Source organism: Ornithodoros turicata, chromosome 8 (genome assembly GCF_037126465.1).
Source record: "Ornithodoros turicata isolate Travis chromosome 8, ASM3712646v1, whole genome shotgun sequence".
Taxonomy (NCBI): Eukaryota; Metazoa; Arthropoda; class Arachnida; order Ixodida; family Argasidae; genus Ornithodoros; species Ornithodoros turicata.
The window spans coordinates 14,844,300-14,864,055 of NC_088208.1; the positions used below are offsets into that span (position 1 = coordinate 14,844,300).

Genomic DNA, 19,756 nt, shown 5'->3' on the forward strand with positions numbered 1-19,756 from the left:
CTCCGTCTGCTGATGACGTCAAGGCAGTCAGTGTCTGTCAAATACCGATGTTCTGGAGAAGTAAGAGAACCTACACTTTGAGTTGACCTACTCGGCGATACTTCCCGTATACCTAGGGGATTCCGACCACACATGTTTGTGCATATCTCAGTTTTCTGGAGTGATATCTCTCGTTATGTGTGGAACGGAGTAACAACACGAAAATCTCAACCGCGCTCTGTTTAGACGTTTTTACACCGATGTCGCTCGAATGTTGCCTTATGATGACTGTCATTTTCTCCATAAAGTTGGCAGAGCCGACTCATCGAGTTGTTCGGTTTATGCAACGATGGAGGATAGCGAGTATATAGAATGCGCTGTACTATAGGTACGCATCACAAAGAGCTACCCTGAAAGTTACACTTGATCGTCTTGACAGCAGGGTCTTCGATATAGTGAAGTTGGGACTTTTGGCACCGAACAGAATTAAGGGGGAATCACTTCTTCGCAAGACAATAGAGAAAGTTTGTTCGCACAGCGCTCAGAAACGGCGTGAAATATCGTCAAAACAGAAGTACTGGCCTGTTCTCCTTGTATTACCCTTGTCAATGACACATTTTGTAGAATTCCAGCTACCTGTTGATTTGTATTGAGCCCGAATTCGCAAGTATGTTAGTGTTCGACGCTCTATCGAGATGGCAGCACATGTTCGAGACACACCAAACTTAAATTTAGTAGAAATCAACGGCTCACCCTTGTCGTCTAGAAAATACGTCATTGACTAGAGAAAAGCTACGCAGTATCAATACAGTCAAACTCCTTTATAGCGAACACCTTTTTAACGAAAATACCACTACAGCAAATTTTTTTGCGGTCCCGCTGGAGCCCTATAGGTCCAATAATGGGCAACCTTTTCAACGAAAATACCTTTACTGCGAATTTTTTTTGCTGTCCCCTGAGTTTCGTTGTAAAGGAGTTTCGCTGTATTACGATGATCGTTTAGAGCGTTCATGTGTCTTGTGCGAACGAAAATCGCCCCTAGATTTCTGAAGAAGTGATTCCGCCTTAATATTTTTGTGTGAAGCTAATTATTTTACGACAGCCGTCACTCAGTATGTTTTGGCTATTTGTAGCCTGCTGCAATTAGCAACATGAGCATATATATCTGTACCACATATGTTCTATCTAGCTATGCAATGTACGCCCTTTCCTTATTCTTTGGTGCTCTTGTCTTCAACAGGAGGGACCGACGACAACTGAAGAATGTCCAGTGAAAGTGGTCTTGGTGGGAGACACCCGATGCGGGAAGACTTCTCTCGCAGCGCGATTTATCACGGACGGATTCACAGAGGTAAGTACGCGCGCACCCGATACTCCATTTCTATTTTGGGTCACGAGATACACTGGCTATGGAAGTATATTTCTGGAAGCAGCATTTGAGTGTACCGTGAGGGTATCTTACGCTGTCTGTTCACGAATCCTCCGTCTTGCCAGCGTGACTATAAGAAACGCGATGATTGTTAAGCTCGGTACAGTACTTGTAGAAATCTTCAATATGCTTCCTCACGTTTAAATACGTGAGGTGTTAATAATAGCGTCACGGTTTCTTCCTCGTCGTGCTCTTGTCGTTGCCAGAAGCTGCTGGACAAGTATACAGGGGAAATCGACGGCTTCGAAGTTCCAGACTAAAATTAAAAATTGGGAAGCTAATCACTACCTAAACGAAAGGAAAATCTTGAAGTGTTCGCGCAACGAGTCACGAAACGAAAAAGGAAATAATAAATGGCATACTTAAAGAAATGTCTGTATAAAATAATGATCTGAGCTTTTTAACAGTTCGTAAAAATGACAATACCCGTCAGCATGCGTTTAGAACGATTGCCAGTTTACAACCAGTTGTTCAATATTTGTTACGTGTTAACGCACTCTTTTATTCTTTTTTTCATGTGAGATTCTCTTACGTTTCAGTTGTACACACCAACAGGATTCGAGCGCTATTCCACCTCCTATGACGTTGGGGAACAGCGCATCAACTACTCCGTTTGGGACACGTCAGGTAAATAAAATTGTCGTTGTTTCACGTGAACCATACACAATAATAGACCACGTACGCATCGAACCATCTTGGTTCATTTCCGGATACTAGGACGACTCCCAACATGGAGCAGGTTCTTGGTCAGCAATCAAGCACAATGTCCTATCATGCGACATTGCATAAATCTATTAGTAACGATAATTAACGATTCATAATCGCTGGTCGACGCAAGGAACCATGGCGCCCTCTGCGAGTGACGTCATGTCCCGGTTTATACCCTGTATGATAATCGTTCTTCTATGCTCTTCGGGTCTGTACGTGTGAGACAAGCCTTTGAGGAAGTACTGCTTGGGATACGGTTGTCTAAAATCTCCAGTCCGTGGCCGAGCAGTCCCCTATCGGCGACGTTGCACACGAAGGAACTATACAGGGTGTGTGCAGAAAAACGTGACCCGCATTTAGGTACATAGCTTGTTGCCTACTTAACTAACGAACTTCCGGTGGCGCACGATGGCGCATTTATGCGTGCGAAATCTGTAGAAAAATTGTGGAAGCCATACCCAGCTTAAAAAATAAACGGAACAACGAAAACGTCGGCTTCCGTGCATCAGAATAGGGCAACATGGTGGACAACAGGGTGTATGTGAAAGGGCAACATGTTGCACGTAGGAGAGTTGTGTTCAAGTACCGCTAGGGGAGCTATCGGTGCATAAATCGAAACGATGTCCCACATGGATGCTCATCGGCAGTACCCCTAGCGGTGCCTGCACATAACTCTCATGAGACCGAAATGCACTACCATGCACTGTCATGACCGCCGTATTCTAATGCATGGAAGCCCATGTTTTCGCGCTCTGTTTATTTTTTTACACTGAGTATGGCTTCCAGGATTTTTTTTGTAGCTTTCGCACGCATAAATACGCTGTCGTGCGCCACCGGAAGTTCCTCGGCTAAGTAGACAACGAGTTACATGTAAAAATGCGGGTCATGTTTTTCTGCACACACCCTGTATACCAATACGTAACCTCCCCGAGGGGAGGCCGCGCTCGACTACTTTCCCTAGCAGACGACGCGATGTATGTAACGACGCGATGTATGTAGACGACGCGACGTCGCGAGTATGCGATGGTAGCCTCTCCCGACAGGTGGCGCTGCGTGGCCTGACCTCGGAGACTGTATTGGTATAGTTCCTTCGTGCGGCGACATGGCTGGTAGGGGACTGTTCGGTCACAGGCTGGAGATTTTAGACAACCGTGTCCCGAACAGTACATGCAAAACGGACAACTACAGTGATTCATTGGAGATCTGCATTAGTTCCTAGACTAGCACGGCTACCTAGTACTTGCTAGTATACCGCCTGCACTACTACAATAGCTATACTAGCTCTAGCATGGACTAGCTATTTCATCCTTGTCGACGAGTGCCCAGGATTTCGTGGGCGTTTGTGTTTCCTGCAACGCTTCAACACAGATTTTGACGCGCATCATGTATCTTCGCGTTTGATTTCACACTATGTCTCACGCTAATTGCCGTTTTGTCTTTCCGCACAGGTGCATCAGGGTACGACAACGTGCGGCCTCTAGTGTACGTAGACACTAGTGTCTTCCTTCTCTGCTTCGATGTGGGTTGTCCTGAGTCCCTAGAAAATGTCACCAAAAAGGTTGGTCCAGAGGAATATTCTTTCCTCTTTCGTTAGTTTTCGTATAAAAACTCGTAAGCGATGTTCCCATGCAGCTGCAAAGATACGAAGTTCCTCGAAGAACTATACCCAACGTCCGACCTGTATTAGTTACGAGAAAAGACAACTTGTTGAGAAAAGTACGATGTAGGTACAAGTCAAGCACTCGGATCCCAGAGATGCACGTTGTTCTTGAGAGTTTACGATGCAAGATGGAAGTCACTGAAAAGGTTAGCCAGCTGTAGGACTACCGGACTCTTCTGGATTGCCGGTCCAGGGCTCTACCAATTGAGCTAAGCTAACACACCTCCCCAGCGACTTCCAAGGGCGCGTCCCCATCTGAAGGGACAAATCAACCACTCTCTCTCACTCATCCTCCTTTCACTCTTACATTTTTCTCACTCATACACACAATCATACGACGGGTCGACGCAAGCGGCAACTGTTGAACATGAGAGAACCTATGTTCTGAGGCTGGAACAACATAGAAATGATGTACTTATCCTTTCTATATTGTTCCAGCCTCGGAACATCCGTTCTCTCATGTTCTTGAGAGTACCAGCTAGGGCTCGCTTGCTGGAACGTTGAGGAAATTCTTCAGAGCCGTCCACAGTAGCATTGGCAGCGCTCCGCGCACGAGCAACGTTGAGGACACGCGTGCCCGAAGCACTACCGAAGCTACTGAACACACCACTGAGAAATCTCCGCAACGTTCGTGTAAGCGGGCCCCGATTGAATTTCCATTGCGGAGTATATATTCGATATATTCCAGTATATATGCGATATGTTCATTGAAACGGCAACGCCGACAGCCAAGTCGTACGGGAACAAGAAGGTCCCAAACACTGCATCTTACACGTAATCATTTCCACAGGAGCATCGTGAGCTACTCTGTTAAAGTAGCACAGAAGTCATTTTTAACACCCAGTTTTCTTCCTATAAAACTGTTAAGTAGACTAGTAAGATGCACCATGCGAAGTAATTTACACCACGGAGTCATAATTATCGCAGAAATTGAATCTGAAATACGCCGCAAAAAGCGACCGTGCGCAACGGTGGTGAAGAGCAGTACCAGCCTGTGATCTGCCTGGAACCGCGCGCTGACGCTATAAGGAGAACGCTCGCTGATTGGAATAGAGAAATGTCTGCTACTCCGCTGTCGTCTGCTACTCGGGTGTTCGGGGTTCTGATAAAGCCTTTCTCCTTGCTCGGTAATGCTTCGGCCGCTCCTTCTCTCCCAAATTCTCCGGGAAAACTGGCAAAACAGGTTTACGGCGGCAAAGGGACAAGGCGCTGACCCCCACTGACCGGCAAACCAGAACGAGTCTCCTTATGCCGTCATCGGTGACGTGGCATCATACCTCCTCATCCTCGTTATAGCTGGAGTGGCGAGTTAAGGGTGAAGGCGCGGAGCTATGTTTATGTGAGTTTTTTTCTGGGAAACAAATTGCACACATCAAAACCTTTCGCGCTATTCGGTATAATGACACACACACTTTCATCAGATGTCTTAATCTGAATTTTTTTTGGATGGCCCTCTGTACTCCTTTAAGTGTTAAACAAGCACGGAAGGCACTTGGAACATATTTCTACTGTATTTTTTTCTTTACCGCGCGATATGAGCATACTGCTTTCAGGAACTGTCTTGCAAATATTTGCCTTTGGAAGTATGAATATCTCGAGAAAATTAGTTTATAGGAACTCGCGCAAGCGGCGGCAATCTCACCCAGCAGGCTGCTCCTCGCGTGTGGTGATGCAATGTCAGACAAGCACCTTTTATTGACTGCTGAGAATCGTCTGCTAGTGCGTGGGCGGCGCGAAATACAACTGCGAAAAGAAAGAAAGGAGCAAGACTTTGCGCGCGCCTCACTATCCTGCGGATGACGTGACGTCACAAATCGGCAACCGAGGGAAGCGACTTTTCGGACTCGCGAGGTTGCAAGCTCTCTTGCCGTAGGCGTGTGCGCCGATGGAACTATGACCCGCGGTGGCATCACGCCCATTTTACCACCGGCGGCGGCGGGAGTCAAAAACAGCACAAAACCGTGAAAGGACTGCGATGCGCGTTTTCGCGTCCGAAAACACGTGCGAAGAGGCCCTAGGCGCGCCGGTTTGGACACGACGTTGACGTACGGAAAATTACCGGCGTGGACGCACATGTCTACTCTTGCGCACCAGGATTGCGCACTGCACTGGTACCTTTTGCGCGAATATCCCAATCCGAACTCCAGAGCTTGTAATCCTAATTTCCATGCATCCTAACACATCTTCTTTCTTTTTTTTGTCGAGCTCTTCCATGCGCTTCTTTAGCACAGTGTGCATTGCAAACACCCCATTTGGTGTCATGTCCAACGATGTACTCATGCGCATCGAAAGCTACCCAAGGTTGTCTCACGAACTCTTTCATAAAAATTCAATCGTGGACACTTCCCTCTCGCTTTTTGTTTTGCTTATTTGACGATACTGCATCTTCCCTGCAGCACTTGTGAAATGTTCTACTGTACCCCTCATTGTAGTGACTTCAAACCTTTCGGAGTCTTATAAATCTTTCGTTCTTCTTTCAAACACAGTGGCACCCAGAAGTGAAGAAGCATTGCCCTTCGGCTGCCGTTGTCCTGGTGGGATGCAAGAGCGATGCGCGTCTGAAGCCCCGTGTACCTTGCGTCAGTCCAGACGAGGCACTCGAGGCGACAGAAATGTTAGGTGCCGCCGCCTACGTGGAAACGAGTGCCCGATGTGCCCCTCGTAGCGTCAGGGACGCTTGGCGCACTGCCGCTCTAGCAGCTCTTGGAAGGCTACACCAGAAGACAGCTTCGTCTCAAACGCTGGGCAGGAACACAAGAGTCAGCCATGAGAAGCACAAAAATTGTGTCCTCATGTGAGTGTGCGTGTGTGACGGCGAACCTTCTGGAACTAGTCATGTTCTCCGAGAGACACTGGCGTGCTCGGAAAAATTGTGTACGGAGTGCATTGTGTTTGCGTGTGCGTTTCGGTGTGATACAGAGATTGATGCCATAAGGTGTGAAAGTCGCGGTGCGGAAAGTCTATGGCAGAGCATGACACAACTTTCCTGATGTATGCTTGCCGTGCATTTTCTGAGCATTTGGAAAGTGGAGTTACGTAAGGAGTTCTACCACAGGGTTTTCCGACAGGGTTTGCCTGAAAATGCCATGATCTTGATTCCCATTCCTTAGACAAAAGAAAAAGAAAGCACGGTGCAGAGAAGATTTCGTCTATACGTGAAAAGGGTAGTCAGTCTACTACGTGAGTCAGATACATTAATCCTACTAGGCAAAGCAATAAGGGCACAATGAAGCACACGTGTACGGTAACATTATGTTTGCCAGTTTTCCACCTCAGAGTAGCGAGGCTTTCATGCATAAATGCGAACTCACATTCTTGTCTCAAATGCCCCAGCGGTGTGTTTTGCTCTACGCTGTACAAATCTAAAACAAGTACAACATTTAATTTATTGAGTGAGTGCATCTTTTGTCCACACGATGAAAAGTGCGTGCATACCTGTATACCACCTGCGCAGGAGCGTTTTTTCTTTTTACGTGAACATCGCACAAAAAACGTGTCAACACGTTAGGGCGAATGGGAAGTGTTGTGGCTGTTCATGTTACGCGTGCCTTACGGATGTACGTCCGCAGAAAGCTGTTGTCTTTGGTTGTACATTGAATTTATATATATATAGTGTTTTTTATGTGAGGTGTAATTAAATTTTTCTATTTTGAAAAAGGTCGTGATGGATTCAGTTGTACTTCGAGGGGGTGTGACTGCGGTGACATTATGAGTGATTGGCTGATCTGTCGAAAACAAACGTCACGATATTGTATATCTGTCACTCGTGTGACTACAAGCTGGAGGGTAAGTGACGTATATAGGCACTAATGTGTCCACGTAAGATGTCTATCAGGCTAACTATTCGGGTATTCCACGAGGAGTGTTCACAAGATCGCGAAGACGCAGGCGAGCTGGTGATCACAGACATCCATAATCAGAACCCTGCAGTGTTAAAGCAGATGGTGGTGGTAGTAGTGGTGGTGGTGGAAGGAATCGCCGTTGTCGGCCTCACTGTTACAACAGAGAGAGGAGGGGGGGGGGGGTAATCGCAGGATCGGCTCGCCGTTGTTGGCCACACAGAGGTGGGCGTCGTCACGTGACTATAGAAAAAAAAGAAAAAGAGAGAGAGAGAAATACGGATGGAGGATGAAGGGTGGAGAAAGGTAGGGAGTCCGTGAGTTCATCGGGGAGAGCAAAGTGTTAGAGGGGTCGTTGAGTAAGACCCGCCTCCTGGAGAAAGAGAATAAGGTTTCTTGCTTTAGCGGAATGCTCGGCAGAACAACCACCACTGTTACCAGGTGGTGGTGGTGGCGGTGGCGACGAAAAAGGCTGGAGGGAATTCATAAATCGAAGGTTCATAAATCGAGGGTTGACTGTATTTGAAAATATTCATCTTGAAGCACCAGGTACAACCGACATAGACTAACACTACAACATCAAACCTTTGGGGCCCGATGTTGAGCTGAATATATATAACCTTCTTTTGTTGGCGGCTCTCAACGTCACGCGGACCCTCCTTGCGGGCGTTTTCATAACTCCATCTATGACTTGATAAACACTTTTATTACATGTGAATAAGCCTCAAACACAGGTGCTTTCGAGTGATCACATATTACAATGAACAAGATACTGCAGCAATGTGAACGCATATGGAACCATTTGTTGTGAATACCGGTCCCGCTATTCACAAGGCACCCAAATACACGGAGCGAATGCAGCATTCCGGTTGACATTTTCATAAATACGTTGCACACTTCTCTTTGTGTTTTGCATGTCGGACGCTCACACAAGAATTACGTTTTTCACATCGGTCGCCATGTATGTGGTCACCCGAAAACTGGCGTGACCGGATGGACCTAACCTGAGGCTAATCTTTGATTGGCCACTTGTGCACAATACTACTTTCGTGAAAAAGAGACCCCACAACAGCCGCCCACAACCAGCAACAACAACCATGCTCATCAAGCCGTCAGCAAGTGGAGAATCGACTGCGCAAGCGCCATCTGTTGCAAGCACACCGAATGTTCCTCGGCGCCTCCACGGTAGTATACAAGCTGGGCGCACGAGCATGAGGGGGGGGGGGGATATGTTTATTACAAAAAAGAAAGGAAAGGTCAGCCAGACGGAGGTCGGCTTGCTATTCCAAAGAACAAAGGAAAGGGGAAGAACAGAAAAGGAGGAGGAAAAGGGGAAGAACAGAAAAGGAGAAAACGGGGAGAAAAGAAATGAAAAGAAACGGAGAAGGCAAAGAAGAAGAGAAAGGAAAAAGGAAGAACACAAGGCTAAAACTGATGAGGTATTAAGAAAGCTAGCACCAGTGTGCGACACCGTGATTGACAGTTTTCACACAATCACGCAAACAAAATGTGCGTTCCATTCTTATCCCATTTTTTTCTTTATCACATCATCATCGCCATCCATTCTTGCCTCTGTGATTTTACATGCTCAACGCCAGTAGCATAAGCAGAGACTTTCCCAACCCAAAACTGTAAGCCAGAAAGCCCAAAGAGCAGGCGGACACATCACCACTTCTATGGCGTTCTAGCACCCCCAGAGATGATAATACTGCGCAAATACTTGGCTTTATAAGGCCACAATGATCCTATAAAACATATCGTATTCTTCCTATAAGCCTACTAAGTAGGCCAGTGAGATGTACCATGTGAAGTAATTCGCACCACGAGTCATAATTATCGCACAAATTGAATTTAAAGTATGCCGCAAGAAGCAAGCGTGCGCAACGGTGGTGGAGGGCAGTATCTGCCTGCGATCGTGATGACGCTACGGGGTCCACGTTCGCTGATTGGTTCAGAGAAATGTCTACTCTTAGCTGTCGTCTGCTATACTCGAATGTTCGAGACTCTGAAAAAGCACTGCTCCTGTCTCAGTCTGATCCCGCCGCTCCTTCTATCCCCAATTCTCCTGGGGAACTGGCAAAACTGGTTTACGGCGGCAAAGGGTGAGGGCGCTGACCCCCACTGACCAGGGAACCAGAACGCGTGGACCTTGTAACGTCATCGGTGATGTGGTACCATGCTTCTCCTCCTCGTTATACTCGGAGTGGCGAGTTGAGTGTGAACGCGTGGAGCTATGTTTACGGGAGTTTTTTTTTTTTTTTTTTTCTGGGAAACAAATTGCACACATCAAAACCTTTCATGTTATTCGGTAAACTGACACACACACTTTCATCAAACGTCGTAATCTGATTCTTTTTTTTTTATGACCCTTACTCTTTTCCAGACGAAGGGTTTGGAAAATCACCAACTGGGCGTAAAAAGGGGACACAAAAACAGTCACGGCGCGCCAACTTTACAAGTGATAGGCTCATTCCTTCTCAAACTCTCAGATGTTTGATTGTTGCGAAGATGGGAACAATAAACTTTTAAACTTGTCCTTATCATTCCTCCACAACATTGGACAGGCCCGGGAACAGGTAGTCCTAGTCGGGATTTTGGCCAACCCAGTAAAAACCAAAGTCAACCAGGCCGTGAAGACAATAGGCATAAGCCATGTGGCCTATCACGTGCCTTATGTTTCTGATCGCTTGCATCATACATTGTTTTGTAGAGTTCCTAGAAGGAGCGTTCCAAGAAATGCAATTCATGTACGCTTATCGCCGGCAGACGACAATCAAAGGAACGCGCGACACTCTTATCTTGATCACACACATTAGTGCAATTGCACTCGGCAATAACGGTTGATAGCACATATGTATATACACCCTGGTCGTCCCGTCTTTCCTGCACTCCGAACCACATAACCGGCGCAGTTGTTGCGGAAGGTTCTCCTCCGTCTCCGGTATGATCACTCAGGAGATCCTTGAAGACTACCACCGTGACGGTGCCGTATGCCTTCGTGGTGTCTTTGAGCCACGGTGGGTGGAAGCGGCACGAAAGGGTATTGAGCAGACTATGGAAAACCCTGGCCCCCATTCCGAAAGACTCCAAGGTTCTTCTGGGTCTGCTTACTTCAACGACTACTGCAACTGGAGGCAGGTACCGGAATTTGTGGATTATGTGTACAAGTCCCCGGCGGCAGAACTTGTCGGACAGTTGATGCAGTCGAAGGTAAGTGTTGCGATAGTGAACGTGACGCGCATTATGTTGACTTTTTTTACACACGAGAACAAAAGAAGTGTAATCATGCTGGAATTGTTTAGAGGAACTTTGGAAGACACCTGGGACTCTCATTTGGATTATCTTGCCATTTTTAAAAGAGCCTTTCATTTTTTACTGAATACAGATTCATATAATAGATAATCCTATAGCCATTTAATAAATTAAGAAACGTTTACGCTTAATAAGGTAGATAAGGACAATAATCTTAGCCATTTACGCCTCGAAGGAAACATGGCATTGTCCCATAGCAACAAAAGTACATTTCTTTTGCTGGTTCAGGTTCACGTTCAGGTAGAGTTAATCTCTTTTGAAACAGGGCAGGTATTATCCTAAATGGAGAATACCACAAGCGAAGTTCCACCTAAATAATGCATCTCTTAGAGGGCGCTCCGCTCTTTCGTCTGCAGCTACGTGCTCGGCCAAACTTTCGCGGCTTTTTCGTTAGCTCTTCTGACTAGATAACCACTTCATACTGTGCCATATGACTTGTGCTGAGCGCAGAGCCCAATTTGGGACCCCCTGCACAATATTGCAGCTACTTTCCACCTTCGTGACCTCCCGAGCCTGAAATTTGTTTTACGACACTGCAAATACGGTTTCCAAACTTCCCATAAACTTTCGTGTGTTCCCACAAGGACCACAATTCCTTCGTTTTTTTTCCTTCTTCTTCTTTTTTAAGGCTGCAGTCTTTCTGTACGTAACCTTCCATGTATGCTTCCACTTCCCTATGAGACGCAAGCTTTGTTTCGTAAATAATAGACCTATCCCTGTTTACAAACAAATGCCGTCAGATGGTACAACCGCGCCGCCATCTTGGTAGAGTGGAACTACTATAGCAAAATCAATAAGCCACCAGAAAGCCACGTTTAAATGTGGCTTCCCATATTGTAAGATTTTTTGCCATTCTTTTCGTATTATTAGTTGTATAGCATTGCTCTGTTTCGGTTTCACTATGTCTACCAGCATCATGATTACGTCACGGTGACGTTTCTTCGGCAGAGGTCTATAGTACCATGATAAAATATCAATCGCTGCACCGAACGTAATCATCCGATTCCAGTAAAGTACTCAGAGACATAGCAAAGTTCATAATGCAATATACTCTGACTGCTTAACTTAGTTCTTTTTTTTTTTTTTTTTCAATTGATTCCATGTCTCTGTTCGTCGCGTGCGCTCTCTTCAGTGGGCCGCCTTCTACCACGAACACGTGCTGGTAAAAGACCCTGGAACTTCCCGGGAGACTCCATGGCACCACGACCAAGCATATTACCCCATTGATGGCTTCAAGGTGAGTCGGCCAAGTGAAATGCAAAAACGCGTCTGTCACAAAGCAGGTGAAATGGCGCGCAATCGCTTCTTTATTAAAAAATATCACACAACGTGGTCACATTTGAAATGACACATGAATGAAAATGTTAGCCAATGGTAGTTCCTTGACCACACACTCTTAAAACCGCTGGTGGTGGTACATGGTGACGGAACTGCTTGTCGTAGTCGGCCATTCATAGAGGGGTGGTGGTGGTGAAAAGGCTCGCCGTTGTGGGCGCCACCGAGGTGGGCAACGTCACGACTGCGTCCCGGGCCGACTTCTAAGGGAACTGTGCCGACTTATGTCTGAAAGCGTCTGAGGAAAACCCAGGAAAAACCCCAGACAGCACAGCCTGCACCGGGGGATTCGAGAGAGGTGGTGGTATGGTCGTGGTGATGGTGCCACAGTTGGCCATTCATGGAGAAGGTTTCGCTTATTCTTGGGCATTATTTTAGTTAAGTATTTCCATTGTCGAAAGCGAGAACAACAACAACAACAACATCTAAATTAATGATGATGAATGGGGAAATTCACCACTGAGGTGCGGGGCGGCTCACTGCCCCAAGGCACATATGACTACATGAACAACATGGCATGCGGAAGCCCTATTTACCGTGTACAGGGACAGCGTCATTATACGCCTGGTTTGAGGATTGAGCGGGCCCTTGTTGCGAAAGTTACCATTAATGCAAGGTGTCACAAAAAGTCGTACGGCCCCCATTTTCGAGAAATCAAGCGGGAGAGAACGTTATCATTGTGAATTATCCATGGCGTTTTATCAGCAGCAAAACGCACACACTTCAAAAAGATGGTGGTGGTGGTGGTGGTGGTTGTGAAAGGGCTCGCCGTTGTCGGCTTCACAGAGGTGGGCAACGTCACAACTGACGCCCTGGGGTAATGTGTGTGCGTCCTGGGCCGACTTCTAAGGGAACTGTGCCGACCTATGTCTGAAAGCGTCTGAGGAAAACCCAGGAAAAATCCCAGACAACGCAGCCGGCACCGGGATTGGAACCCGGCTACCTCCTACCGCATAGCACGCTCCTATATAGCCAACCATCATCTCCAATGATATCATTATCTGCCCTGATTTGTGAAGAACGGGAGGCGTACGCCTTTTTTGTGACACTTATGTTAGTTGTCACAGGAAAGGCGTACGCCTCCCGATTTCAACAAATCGCGGCATACAACGATATCATTGGAGATTATGGTTGGCTATGAGCGTGCTATGCGGTGAAGTTCATTTCTAAGAGTTCCCGGCACAGTTCCCCTAGAAGTCGGCCCAGGACGCACATTTCCCCAGGGCGTCAGTCGTGACGTTGCCCACATACGTGAGGACGACAACGGCAAGCCCTTTCACCATCACCACCACCACCATCATTACTAAGAGTGCGTACAAGAAGACGAGGAAACACACAACGGGGGCGCCCAACGCACAAAAATGAAGGAATAAAAACAACAACTTTATTGTAAGGTGATGAATGGGGAGTTTCATCGTCAGAGGTGACAACGAATAAATAAATGCTCGAGTACGAGAACTATACGTATAATATCAACCATGCGGATGAATATTTCTCGCAAGACAGAGATTTGAACCACAGAAACAGAGGACTGAGCGTATATCGAATCTGCAGGTATGTTCCATCTGGATGCCCGTCGACCCAGTTGGGGAGGAAACAAGCATCCAGTTTGTGGCGGGATCACATCGCTGGGGGAAATGGTTCTACCCGAGGAAGTTCGCCACATTGAAGAACTATGCGCTAGGCGACAATCGTCTCGATCACGAGTACGAAGACGTTCCCGTCGAAGAAATCGACGGTGGAAAACACCGTATACTCAAGTGGGCTGTTCAGGTAATAAACATTAGCTTAGAAATAAAGGTACACATATCGTTAAAGTGGGATTCCGCTACAAAGTTGCCACAAAGGTTGTGGTTCGCGCAGTGCGCAGAACCTTCACGCTATTCATTGCTTACGCCTACGCCTTTGCGTACGCAAGGAATAGCGTGGTGTTTCTTCGCGCTGCACGAAGCTCTCTTTATGTTTTGCGTTTGCGCAGGACCACGAACGCTACCCCATACGTACGCAATAACAATAGCGTACGATGTACTAAAACTCTATATTAAAATGTTTGGAGCGACATAACCCGTGTGTGCCATGTTGCGAGGCATTTATAAACTCGAATTTGTAAAAAAAAATGTAGGGTAAGGTGGCCTATGTTAAAGACAGTTGGGCTATTTTGTTAATAGCAGTCAGAATAATCGCCTAAATTGGACCATAATTTGTTAACTGAATCCCCAAACCTTCGAGAAATGATCCACAAATTACTGTGGTGCCAAACCAGATATTTATTTCGTACGAGCGAAAAGGGACAGGCTGCATATTTTCATCAACTTACCCCATCCTATGGGTAAGTTGAGGACATCAAAACATTAATGTCAGGTTTAAATTTTGTCTTTTGGTTGGGTCAGCCGAAAGGTCAGCCACGAGTAGTGCACACGGAAACACAGGGCATGACACAGCATCATAACGGCGAGGTCATCTTTTATTGGCCGTGCAGCAGAAGTGAGCCAATTGGAAGTCAGTGCTCGCGAAAGTCATATAGATGGGACAAAGAAAGGCCCCTCTTACCCCGACCACATCTGCAAAACAGCGTCTCACGTCTTTCTAAAAAGCCACGTGCAGAACGTCAACACGTTACTTCAAAGCCCAGATAACTACAGTGTTCACCCTGGTGTCACAGACGAGAAAAAATTATTGCTTAGAAAATGCCACGCGAAAAACCCAAACTGTCCTCCAACTTACCACCGTCTTCAAGTAGCTCCACTTTACCCTATAAGTTGCCGTGCGCTAGATGGAGGAGAACGTACTCGTATTCAGTCCAAAACTCGGTATCTAGAAGTGAATGAAGCTCTTTCACACTCTGGTCGTATTCTAGCGGAGGTCCATAAAAGCGCTTGGCGTGCACCAACCCACAAACAGCCGACGCCATCTATTGAACATGCAGGGAATTCTCTCCGGCGCCGTCAGGGTCGCGGAGCATGCGCAGAAGCGTTGTGAGAAAGGTCAATTTGAGTGTTGCGCTTACAGTACAGCGTGATCTGTGTATGCTTGAAGCGGAAACCTCTGGTTGAGAGCAGGGTACCAGTATTTCGAGCAGAGACTGTTCTTCTTCTGGGTGTCAGTCGATCCCTCTTCGAAACCGGCGTCTCCTAACTGAGTCTTCTGCTTCATTTCTGCGCGACTTTCACCTTGGTCATTGGATTCTCCACGTGTTAGTGTTTCTTGTGTGGTGATGTCCCCAAGAACAACATATATATTGTGATGATGAAGTGGGGAGGTTTTCCAGTCTAGGAGTGGAACGCTACCCCATAGCTAGGGGTCTGATATGAGTGGTGACAATGATGAGTAATGACGATGAGAGATGACGGGAATGATCGAAGTGGCGATGGCGATGCTGAACGTGATCGTGATGGTGGGTCATGTCCCCAGTTTACGCCATGAGTCAGCAGTCCTATTAGGTGTGTCCCAGTTGAAATTTTTATAACTATACATACAGAGTGGGTGCAGATAAAGTAGCCCCACATTTTCGCACATAGCGAGTTCCCTGCAAATAGTACCAACTGCGGGCGGCGCATTTATGCGATGAAAATCGGGAGAAAAAAAAATCGTGGTAACCAAACTCTGCGCAATAAAATCTTTAGCAACGCGAACTTCGCTCCGTGTATTTCCGATGGGACATGGCAGTGTAGCACAGTTGCATCGCCCTACCGCTTGGGGTGCCACCCACGCAGAAACAAAACAAGATCTGGTACGCCTAGCGGTAGCTAAACACAACTGTGCCCTGACCGCGATATTTACTTCTGCGTAGGAAAATCGGGATGCACGGAGAGCAAAGTTTGCATGGATAAATTTTTTTCGTACGTGGATTTTGGTTACTACGATTTTTTGTTTTGTTTTGATCGGATTCATGCGTCGTCCCGCATCACCGGAAGTTCATGCGACGAGCAGGGAACGCCATACGTGCATAAATATGAGGCTACTTTATCTGCACCCACCCTGATTTTCGTCCTCTTCACCATGCAACATTCGCAATTTTCCAGCCTGGCGACTGCATCGTGTTTCACATGCGTACTCTTCATGGCGCTCCGGGCAACGTCTCTCAATCTGTTTCCAGGAGAGTACTGTCTACCAGATGGCTCGGTAAGAAAACTGCTCACCTACACCTTAGAGGGTATACCAACATTTTGGTATACGTACCACCGTTGTGGCTCCCTAAGAATAACGGCTCTTTCGAATGTAGACGGAGGTTATGGCCACCCTTTGGGCTTTTGTGTAACGCGAAGTCTTCGACCCGGAATATTTCTTCTTGACTTAACATGCGGTTCCGATGGGGCCTTTACATTTAACATATAGTGCATACATGGAAGTCAATCACAATAGACCTCAACCGGTTTGTAAACAAATGACGTCATAATGTCCGACAGCGCCACGAGTTTGGTAGAGTTGAACTGCGTTCAAAGCTAGTGGCGAACAAGGTCGCGCCCGAAAGCCACGGTCTTGAGGGGATTACGATGGTCTCTGAAAAGGACGCGACCTTCGGTCCTACTTTTATTTCAATAGGAGGCAGGGAACAAGTGCCCATTCATGGAACCCAGCTCTCCTCTTCCGATCTGTTTTGGTTTCGGTGTGTCTACCAACGTCATGATGACGTTTCTCGGGTAGAGGTTTATTGATTAAAGTAACTATGGCGACTTTCAAAGAGACGGTTTTCTCTCTCTCTCTCTCTCAGTTTCTCAATGGATGTCATATCTTTGCAGAGGGTCCACTTCCGATCAAAGCCGTACCTTCCCATAGTCACTGTTGTTTGACCTAACTTGCAACGTACACACTTTTCTGTGCATGAGTCAGTATGTCACTCCCAATCATTTTCAGGTGACGACGCCGTGATGGCGAAACGGGCATGGGACGTCTCGCCACCAACGATGGGAGGCCTCCAGCCAGGGGACGCAGCGGTGTCTGAAGAGTTCCCGATTATTTGGAGGAGGAAAGAGTAACAACGATATGCACTCTGTGGAAAAGGCGCTGTGCTGTTGTAGGGTAAATTAAATCTCCAGGAAATATACGAGTTATCACAGCTTGTACGATGTAGGCTTCCGTGCTTGCGACGTCCTGAGATTGGAAAAAATCGGATGAACATATCAAAATCACGGGCACAGCTGACTTTATTCTATACGTGATAATTGCTGTATAGGATTCACTTTTTAACGTTAACTTGCCACAGTTAAACATGATTTCAAGTAATCTCGGTGCATATTTCATGTGTGGGTGGTGTGTTGTTCTGCCGTTAGCCGCGCCGCATGCTCAGCACTACATAGAACGATCCGCAGCTACGTCAAAAGACACGCAGTGGATGCTTATCACCTAAAGCAGAGAACTAGCATTATGTGTCGGGGTTGCGCAGACACCCATCCCAACATTAAATGTGTGTTATTTGCTCGCACTTAATGATTCCGACACGGATTATAAATAAATCAGTTTTAGATTACAATCAATTATACAATTACAATTATACAATCAGATTATAAACAAAGTTTTCTTACGGAAATCATTGTCATAGACCAGTGTTTCTCAAACTTTTGCAGTACGTGACCCCTTTTGAGTAGTGCCAAACCTACCATGACCCCCCCCCCCCCACACACACACACCTTTATAAGCCCTCCATTATTATTCCGAAAATTTACTTTTTGCAATGACGCAGGTACATTTACATTGTAATTTATTTAAAAGACGTTAACCACAGAGAGAACTACCAAAAATGCTTATTAATGTTTTTAAGGATTGATTTAATCGTGTATTTTAAGGATGTATTTGCTTGATTGATACAAGAAAATCAATACGTTGGTCTCTGTGACTCATTTCATTTCATTTATTTACTTTAAAGACCCTTGTGAAGGGAATTACACAAAGGGGGGAGTTTTGTAACAAGACAAGCACCAACAACGATGTACACAAAAATGCACAAAATTCGTTTACTCAACACATAGGAATTCATTCGTTTTGAAAATGATCATAGCAATTGGAAATAAATGACGATATATTTCGGTCTGATGCTATGTGGGCAGGAAGGTCATTCCAGTTTGATATCATCAGCTGGTGTGGAGAGTACAGGAATTTTTTGGTTCGCGTAGGAGGAGCAAGTACTTTGTACGGGTGATCACGTCGTGGAAACGACTTGTGAGGTGGTTGCCAGTAACTGGGGTGGGGAAGGGGGTGACCGTAGTATAACTTATGAAAGAAGACTCGAGGCATACCGCATGTCTGCTTGGGCCCTCCATGACCCCCAGACCCATTTGGGGTGTCATGACCCGCAGTTTGAGAAACACTGTCGTATACGAAACAACGAGTTCGAAAAACCATTCGAACCAGTCTGTCATTTTAATATTTCACTTGGAAAACTTTTGCCGACTTCGTCGTTTTCACCTGCAGTTCCCGTCGTGAATTTTTCCCCCCAACAGTACTCGAAAGAGATTATACCCGTGATTCCGTGTTTGCCTTTGGTTATGATCTGCGATGAGTGTATCTGGCCTCGCTCGGTTTTGATGGTGGACGGGCACCTCCCTTGTCATGGGTGGCACGACCCGCCTAGAAGGCGAGAACAATGGAAAACGTGCAACGGCGCAATTGTTGCGCATCATCATCGTGCAGGGCGCGACCGACGACGAAACCATGCAGCGAGGAGTTTGCAGTGAGCTGCGATGTGAGCAATGTGGAGAGGAGGTGTATTATCTTTTGTAGCACCGAAGAAATACGTCCATTTTCATCCGGTAAAACCTCCCCTATGCACTTCGACATTCATATTTTCACAAACAATCGTTCGATGACGTCACCCCGACATTCTCTCGTCCAACCTAACCTGTGGGGACTGATCTGCGGTATCTTTCCCGGTAAGATTTCCCGTCCCAGCCTTGTCCTGCTCAGCCGTGGTATGTGAAGATCACCCAAGTAACCCTGAACGTGACCTGTTCGCCATTGTCAATGATTCAACCGGACTAACAGATCAAATCAGAAAGATACTTCGTTTTAATTGGGACAATTTAAACGCGCTTGGCGTCATTCGAGTTCACTAATGTACAGCAATAGATCTCAAGATGTTGTTTGGATGTGATGCGGTTCTGGGAGAATTATAAGGTCAAATTGTTTTTAATGAGCGAAGCTGATATGCAGGCAGGCGATCGCACGGTCTGTGGAGGTGCTGCCGGTGGTGGTGAAATTGCTTGTCGTTGCGCAGTGTAGCCAGAAAGCTCTCCGTGTTCTTGTTATGAAGGATGAGGAATGTGAGTCTCATCGAGTCCGCAGGAGGCCGATATGACGTGTATGTGAAAATAGAAGAAAACCGGTGTGAACGAAGAAATGGTGAAGAAAAAGACCACCTTTGGCCTTTGTCTGACCTGATTACTTGATTTCTCTTCTCCGAACGAAACAGGCAGGACAAGAAGAGAAGAAAAAAAAAAAAAAAATCAATATAACGTCGACGGCAATAAAGGTTTTAAACCGCTCTTATATTTATGTAAT

General features: G+C 46.4%; 2 protein-coding genes across 4 annotated transcripts in view; both read left to right on the forward strand.

The window, feature by feature from the left end:
- LOC135365978 (rho-related GTP-binding protein RhoN-like) overlaps positions 1-6,752 on the forward strand; it is a 30,774-nt gene extending 24,022 nt beyond the window's left edge. For all 3 annotated transcript variants that reach the window (XM_064598622.1, XM_064598623.1, XM_064598624.1), the window contains 4 exons: positions 1,220-1,330; positions 1,948-2,035; positions 3,565-3,674; positions 6,263-6,752. In XM_064598622.1, the coding sequence (XP_064454692.1) occupies positions 1,220-1,330; positions 1,948-2,035; positions 3,565-3,674; positions 6,263-6,574 (621 nt within the window). In that variant the 3' untranslated portion in view covers positions 6,575-6,752. The remainder of the gene's footprint in view (positions 1-1,219; positions 1,331-1,947; positions 2,036-3,564; positions 3,675-6,262) is intronic.
- Positions 6,753-10,487: 3,735 nt separating this feature from the next.
- Positions 10,488-17,325, forward strand: LOC135365979 (uncharacterized). Its single transcript, XM_064598625.1, has 5 exons — positions 10,488-10,825; positions 12,060-12,164; positions 13,817-14,035; positions 16,285-16,384; positions 17,117-17,325. The coding sequence occupies exons 1-5, from the start codon at positions 10,559-10,561 to the stop codon at positions 17,236-17,238; spliced, it is 813 nt and encodes a 270-aa protein (XP_064454695.1). The 5' UTR covers positions 10,488-10,558; the 3' UTR covers positions 17,239-17,325.
- Positions 17,326-19,756: the final 2,431 nt, after the last annotated feature.

Excerpts from the sequence above, each read along its gene's own strand:
- LOC135365979 (XM_064598625.1), top strand. The coding sequence starts at position 10,559 with ATGATCACTCAGGAGATCCTTGAAGACTACCACCGTGACGGTGCCGTA. Across the intron at positions 10,826-12,059 it reads GACAGTTGATGCAGTCGAAG|TGGGCCGCCTTCTACCACGA; the intron begins GTAAGTGTTGCG and ends CGCTCTCTTCAG. Across the intron at positions 12,165-13,816 it reads ACCCCATTGATGGCTTCAAG|GTATGTTCCATCTGGATGCC; the intron begins GTGAGTCGGCCA and ends TCGAATCTGCAG.